The sequence below is a fragment of the Papilio xuthus genome, unplaced genomic scaffold, assembly GCF_000836235.2.
Source record: "Papilio xuthus unplaced genomic scaffold, Pxut_1.1 DF827597.1, whole genome shotgun sequence".
NCBI lineage: Eukaryota > Metazoa > Arthropoda > Insecta > Lepidoptera > Papilionidae > Papilio > Papilio xuthus.
Genome location: NW_013531052.1, coordinates 2617171 through 2624847, shown reverse-complemented (window position 1 = coordinate 2624847; position 7677 = coordinate 2617171). Strand labels below are relative to the sequence as shown.

Genomic DNA, 7677 nt, shown 5'->3' with positions numbered 1-7677 from the left:
TATTTATAACTCAAGAACGGCTTTACCGATATGACTGAAAATTGGTGAAGAGGTAGCTTAGAGCCAGGAGACGGACATAGGATACTAATAATTCTTTTTTTTTATTTTTTTTTCGAATTTATGGCTTGCAGAGCTGCTTTTTATTTAACTTACTAATATTACAAATGCGAATGTATAAATGGATGTGATGCGGATGGATGGATGGGTGGGCTACATTAAGTTTTTTATATATCCACGCGGACGGAGTCACGGGCGACAGCTAGTATTAAGAAAAATAAGTATTATTAAAATCATCAGATAAAAAAAGTTAATTGTTTACACGTTCCCTTTAAAAATACATTTTTTTACATTAAAACGAATTTTTATTTGATATTATTTATGTGATAAATGACTAGGATCTCATAGATCTACTCTCAATTCAATGAATTTAATATAAAATAAAATATTATTATTTAGATCGCAAGCAAAATTGTCGTATTTTCTTTGGTATTTTACTGTAAGATTTCGGATAGTACTTAAGTTCCGATAGGTCTAAGGTAGCTCAGTCCGATGACGTCAGCTGGAACCTTGCAGTCCTTCCATTGCCTGGAATGTATTGTGAAGGGTCCGTCTCCTGATAATGTCACTAAAACAAAAAATTTAATGAATCTTTACAAGAAATCATGCAAAACTTATATAAGATTCATTAATCGTTAATTAAGCATTGAAGAAACTTTGAGTGTTGATTTCTGAGTTCAAAATCTCTCTATAAAATCGTCATCTCTGACATTATCTTTGATAAAACAAACCATATGTTTTAAACGGGGTTTTTATCTCAGAAACCCAAGGTAATTGTCGAGTTTTGCTGCCCGATAGCAGCAGCAACATGTGCAGATAAAATTTTATTTAGGTAATTTCATTCTCCAGCCCACTATACTCGTATGATAAGAATTTAAGCAAAGTCTACCTGTCAATCCTGGTACAAGTGTGACATTGTACTTTCCATTGTTGATGAGCAGCGGCCAATTGTCATCAATGCTGGTGACCGTCAGGCCAACGTCATCCTTGTCTATGTCCAGAGTCAGATTTGCTCCGAGATATTTTATACCTAAACAGACAACTTATTTTAATAAATCTGGGTAAAGTCAAACAACTTTATATTTTACACACATTTTTGTGAAGGCAAGGATTATATCACATTTTAGAAAAGTAATTGTCGTTTTAGTAATTTCTAATCATTTAACAATTGTTTCTTTCCACTTATGAAACAGCTATCTAAAAATAAAATGCCATCTCTGTTTTTTTTTTCAGAGAATGAAAGAGATGTCCATATGTTTTCAGAAGTCTGTTTCAGCAGTGGAAACCGGCATTAATAAAATGATTATACAGATACGTAATCAAGACACACAAATCTTTTTAAAGTTAAGAAGGCCTCAGTCATAATTCTCATATGGAAAGAATTACCTCTTATCTTCAACCTGGTGGTCTGCGGCGGCAGCTGGGGCCGGTTGATCTCCAGTCTGTCTAAGTACACGCTAACACCGGCGTATCCGAACATCAGTGCCTGCATGAACCCGCCCATACCTGTGTGGAAGTTCACAGCGCCTACATCGGGGCGACGTAGCTCGCTCCAAACCTAGAAATACAAAAATATGCTTGCTTAAAGTGATTCTTTTGGTAGTTCGCTGATCATTCCCCGAGACAAAGTGCATTTGCTCAGAATCGATTCTATAACGAACTTAAAATTGTTTAGAATTGTCAATAGGTCATGTAATGCACGTTGCCGTTCTATATATTTTTTAAGTTCTTTATGCAATCTCTTTGGAGCTATTAGACTATGTCTCGGGGATCTTGTATGTTGGCATTTTAGGGTTCATTTTAACGATTACTTGCCTTAAAAGGTTCCCTTACGTAAGCATTATAGCTCTTATTGAACATTTTTTCGGCGCGATGGCTGTCTCCTATGCGCAGATGTCCCACGGCGTGCATGCTCCATGTCATTGCGGGTCCGCTGCCGCGAGTTACTGACTCGTAGTAAGACAAGTCGTTCACCCTCGTAGATCTAAACAATAGTCAGCAATTGATAAGGCATTCTAGAGAACATTTTGTCGACTTAGCCTTTAAACAGAATAATAATAAAGTAGAAATATAAATTTGGCTCTGAGTCAAGAAGAAATTTCTTAAACATTTATATGAAAAAGGGTGTCGGAAAAAAGGACGAAGTAGACATTTTCGATTTTTTGCAAAAAGCTAAAGATATTTTTAATTAAAAGAGTTATTTTAGTCCACAATATGCGTTAGTTGGCACTGGCTTTAGAACAAACGTACTCATTCATAGGATACTGCAGCGGGAACCCCAGTAGTACAACATCAGCCTGCTTGATGCCATCACCGCGTGTATAGCCGGTATACTGCGGGTGGTAGTCGAGATCGGCGTCGTACGGCAACGCGAGGCTCCACGCGATGTCCGCGTAATGCTCAGGCTCTCGGGACATGTAGTAATCCTTGCACAGACATGCCACATATCTGCAAGTAATATTTAACTATTAGAATGGACGTATAAATTTACTGATATAAGACACGGACCTTCAGATCCTATGAACTTAATATAAAATTAGATTCAATATGTCGCGCGTCTATGCTTTTTATCAAGTAACTTATTCTATTTTCCCAAGCTGCGACTGGCATACAAAATATCAGTTACGCGCAGCTAGATTTCTGCGCTTAGTCGCTTAATAGAAGAACGGTCTAACTCTTATGATATTTGGGTAACATCGTAAACATTACAAACAAATTGCAAATCAGGTGTTTTTGAGTAATTGTATTAACTTACTGTGCTAAATACAGCGAATATCCGGCGACAACATTAGTGAAGGCAGAGTTGGTAACATTGCTGTGATCTTCATCTGGACCCATCACGTCTGAAATAAGAAATAATTATTTCTAAAGAATAAATGAGAAAAAAGATGGATCTTTAAGGCCAGTAAGTGCGAGTATCAAAAGTACTTACTTTCGATATTATAGAAGCCAGACGTGTAATTGATGACAGCACGCGATGCCCAGAAGTCTGCTATGTTCGTCACCAGAGAACAGCCGCCTTGCTACAAAATAATGTAAAAAGTTAACATTAATAATCTTATATATAAAGTTCTCGTGTCACAATGTTAGTTAACATACTCCTCCGAAATAGCTTGACCGACTTTTATGAAATTTTATATACGTATTTAGTAGGTCTGAGAATCGATTACGCGTCGCGGGAAACAGCTAAGTGTTATAAATTTTACAAAATCTTAATGTATACGTATATATTGATTTTAATAAACATTAAGAATAATTTAAGAAGTATTATCGACATATTATTTCGATGTTCAAATTGTTGGGCGGTGTTTCTTCTTGTGAGTAGGATCCGGACGTATAGTAAGCTGATGATGATTAATTCCTGATATTACCTTCAACCAATCTTCATCTCTGGTGGTGGCGAGGTACTGGCGAGCAGCAAAAGAGATGCATCCAGACACATGCTGCTCGAACTCAGCTACCTCCGGACAGCATGGCTGCGTCACTTCTGTGCCTGTGTACGCACTCTCCCACGGGAATCTACAGATAATATTGATTTGATTAATAAATAATTACTACTAGCTGTCGCCGGCGACTTCGTCCGTGCGCTATTAAAAAAACTTAGTAAGTAACCTCTTCGTAACCTTAGTAGTAAGTTCTTCCAGGCTATTGTCTACATCGATGCCAAATTGTATGAAGATCTGAAATACTTTCAAAAAAACATCCATCCACCCCACCAATTGTCACCTAAGGTCTTGGTCTTGTAAATACATAAAGGTCGTAATATCATATTTAAAAAATAAACAGCTTATTATTGTAGTCTATTTCTACCTGTATCCTTTATGTCCCGTGCTCCTAGCGAGGTTTGCTGCGACATACGCCGTCTCTAGTCTATACTGCAGCAGGGCGTGCGCATATTGAGGGTACAGCAGTAAGATGCTGGGATACATCCATGTCTCCGTGTCCCAGAAATTGTGACCTTGAAACACAAGTTTAATGAATAGACTGAGTTTTTGGCAAATTATAGGTACAACATTTTATTCGTTTGTTGATTGTTTTAGACAATACACAATTGAATTTATTTTAATACAAGTAGAAAAAAAAGTATATCCGCTATAAAAAAATAATGAAGTTTATAATTTTTTGTCAAATTAGCGTTGTTTCTGCCGCTCCACAACAGATGGCGTTGTGGCGTACCTTAAACGCAACATTAAGAACCTTGTTTCGCCACTTTATTATTTCCCCGCGTGTTGCAAATTTTTCTGTGGTTTGATTTGGTAGGTTCCCGTTCTTTATTTGACATTTCGTAGAATATAGGAATTTAAGAAACAAATAACGATGTATGTCATTCGTTCGAAGTCATCTTTCGGATTTTAAATGTTGCTTAATGCGTTTTGCTTACCTTCATAATCATCAAATGTGCCTCCTCTGGCGAGTCCTGTGGGACTAAGACCAAAGAAACGGTCCAGTGGCTGATGGGACTCTTCAGCAGGCAGGGAACTCAGAAAATAGTACCATATTCCATTTACTATTTTGGCCTAGAAATATATTAAAATGAGCAAATTAATATTTAATAACATCAAATTGTTTTAGTGGGAAGGAATTGTCAACATTTTTCATAAAATGAACAACAGATGGAGCTACATGTTATAGAGGTAGACCTTACCAGTTGCAAGTTGCCCTCAACATGCACTCCTGCTTGTTGATACAATCGTTGCCATTGTTCCACGTGCTTGTCAAACAACTCCTCGCCATCCGTCTGTAATACTACGGAAACATTTACGAATCATTTTTCTTAACCCAGCTAGAGTTGGCACCTCGAGCATAAGAATATTCTTGCACCCGACGTGCCAATTAAAAAGATATTCACAAAAGTAATGTAATATTTTTACCAGTTATAAGTTCATCTCTTGCGACGGTTTTATTTTTATCTGCGGTCATAGCGAAAGTAAACACTCTAGTCCCATGTTGTGGGACCACTAAATGGTCTGGCACAGAGGTCCAATACGCGCACACGTCAACTGGAAGTGGCTGGTAGGTCGGGTCTTCAGACACCTTCGTCTGACCACACACGCTCCACACAGTACGTCCATCTATAATCTCTGGTATTGGATCTTCAAACGCTATATCCACGCTGGTTGGCCCTGGCATCAGTTTTATCGCTATCCATATCTCAGGGTGAAGGAAATTTGGATCTGAAAATTAATGTACAAAAGTACAAACGAGTTAATTAAATTTATTAAAAAGATGGCGAAATAAATATCTAATCAAAAGTAAAAATTAATAATGTAATTATTTTCTTTAATATTTGCTAACATTTTTTACACATTACATATTTTAAACACTTTTAAAAATATTAAAAAAGTGCCTTATGTAAAAAAATAGCTATAACTCTATAAAATTATTGCATTAAGTTTTAATTAAACATGAGCTTTATTTGTATTTTTATAAAAAAAAACATATTTACCGGGGCGATGTTTAGAGGCGACTTGTATTTGATTAACAATTGCTCTCGTATAAAATCTGTGAGCGTAGATCCTCTGTGTGACAACTGATCTCTCTCTGTCCACAGTAACAGTGAACACTCCATGTTTTGTGTCCAGATTGTACATAGGACTGTAAGGGTTTTGTGTTAGAGTTGAATTTAGCCTGATATTCGCCCAGGAAGGAATTCTAGCGCGATGGCTTTCTCCTTTGAAGCCGTTGTATAGACCATTCATGTAGACTGTATCGCTGAAGATATTAGTCGCCAGGTGCCCATTCCCGATAGATGGCATGAATCGATCGTCTGATGGTAGACTGGAAATATTTATTTTAATTAGTTATTAACAATCTAATATAAATAGTGTTAAAAAGCAGGAAGGTGTCACGTTATTTTCCATCAATTTTAAACTTTAAAACAATTTAAAATTTGAGTGAGGAATTTTGCTATTCAAATTCAGGAGGCGTTTAATTAAATGTTTTTTCGACTACGCTTAATCACGTCGATTTTTTAAGCCATTTCGAAATTAACTTCATAATTAGTACCAGTAGCAACAGAAGAAAGCTAAATAGTGGCATCTGGGATAAACTTTGCGCTTTATTCGACAGCAACATTTGTTATGATACAATTATGTTTCCAGCCTGTAGCTTGATAAGAGACAGTTGATACGCAATGAATCACAAGCAAAAATATGTTGTATTTAATGATTATAATTGCAATAAAAAAACAATGTTGTACTGTTTACAACAAATGCTTTCATTCTATTCGAAATAAACCCGTAGATTCTACATAAGAAAAGTTCCTTCGTCTCTAATTATTAAATGGCTAAGTAACATGCAGTTAACACACCTGTAAGTGGAAAATACTTGGGGATCCTTACTGACGTCATCCGTCTCCGTGGACAGGTTCTCCACAACCGCAAGGCTGGCGCCCTTCGTTGCCAGAAGGACCACCACTAACGCGGCCGCAGCCAGTACTCCCAGCATCACAGCCACCTGCTTGTTTCGCGCCAAAAAGTGCCACATCCATGCGAATCATATAACACTCGCAACCAAAAAGTTCCAATAACACTGGTTAGCACAGAAGGAAAATAAAAAAAAAAAATTCGAATGCAATATTCAGAAAAGCGCGGGCGTCGGATAGGACTGGTCGTGTCCGTGTGTCTCCTGCTACAACCCAGCGTACATTACGCGACCCGAGGTGACATGACACACTTTATTGTTCTATTAGTGATGTCTAGGGTCATCACTACGTTTATATTTTGCACATCTTTGTATTAATAAAGATATCTTTAGATATGTAGTGTTATATAAAGTTCATACATATTAATTTGTTGCAATTTTTATTTGGTTAAGAATTAATTTGGTCTTCTTACAGGTGTAACAAGAAGGTGGCAGCCCTAATGAACACACTTGCAACGACTAATTCAATTGCCACTTCCTTGTTTTATTAACTCTTTGGTCTTTTAATAGTTGATCATAAGACCTCTCTAGCATAAAAGATCAAGTGAAACAATTAATTTTGGCCCAGTAGGTTATTAACCTACAAGTGCAATTCTTGCTTTATTCAACTACAAGTTGTCTGTTTTAAATGGCCTGCATTTAACTTCGAAATACTAGTTATGGATTTATCCACTCATCAGTGGAAAGGATCAAGGAGCAAGCTTAAACATCATAGTAATAAGTTTTTTTTTTCAGACAAAAACCACTATTTGTAGCACAGTTTCAAAGTTCAAAAAGGTAATTAAAATATGAAATTTTAAAAACTGATTTATAAAAAGGTATTTATATCGGTTGATGATCTAGTTTGTCGGTGTGTCCGGTGCGCGGGCGCCGGAGCGAGACGTTCCGGTCTGCCGGCTGCAGCGCTGATGTTTCGACACTACAAACAACGGTTTATAACATTGGATCTAAAAAAAAAAAGTAAGTAAGCATAGAAAAGTTTCCCAAATATATTACTAATACTTCATTATTTTATATATTTTAATTATATTAAAATTAGTGGTTGTATGCTGGCAACTTTAAAAAAAAGTCCGCAACCGCCATCTTGACTTTTAAGCGTCCTTCGTCGTCATTGTTTTATTATTGGCGGCAATGCAACGTTTCATATTTTAATATTATTTTCTTTATTCTCAATGTAAATAACAATGTATAACGTAC

At 36.6% G+C, this 7677-nt stretch overlaps 1 protein-coding gene across 1 annotated transcript; it reads right to left on the bottom strand.

Annotated features, from left to right (window-relative positions):
• Nucleotides 1-333: 333 nt before the first annotated feature.
• LOC106118146 (acid trehalase-like protein 1) lies at nt 334-6687 on the bottom strand. Its single transcript, XM_013312705.1, has 14 exons — nt 6368-6687; nt 5504-5835; nt 4929-5231; nt 4703-4803; nt 4439-4574; nt 3868-4015; nt 3429-3576; nt 2990-3080; nt 2813-2900; nt 2308-2505; nt 1873-2041; nt 1444-1615; nt 947-1087; nt 334-625 (listed from the first exon to the last, which is right to left on the bottom strand). Exons 1-14 carry the CDS (start codon nt 6541-6543, stop codon nt 516-518), a joined length of 2313 nt encoding a protein of 770 aa, XP_013168159.1. The 5' UTR covers nt 6544-6687; the 3' UTR covers nt 334-515.
• Nucleotides 6688-7677: the final 990 nt, after the last annotated feature.

Coding starts and splice junctions, on each gene's coding strand:
- LOC106118146 (XM_013312705.1), bottom strand. CDS start 6,543: ATGTGGCACTTTTTGGCGCGAAACAAGCAGGTGGCTGTGATGCTGGGA. Junction 5,232..5,503: donor CGCCTCTAAACATCGCCCCG/GTAAATATGTTT, acceptor ATTAATTTTCAG/ATCCAAATTTCCTTCACCCT. Junction 3,577..3,867: donor ACGGGACATAAAGGATACAG/GTAGAAATAGAC, acceptor TATTATCTGTAG/ATTCCCGTGGGAGAGTGCGT.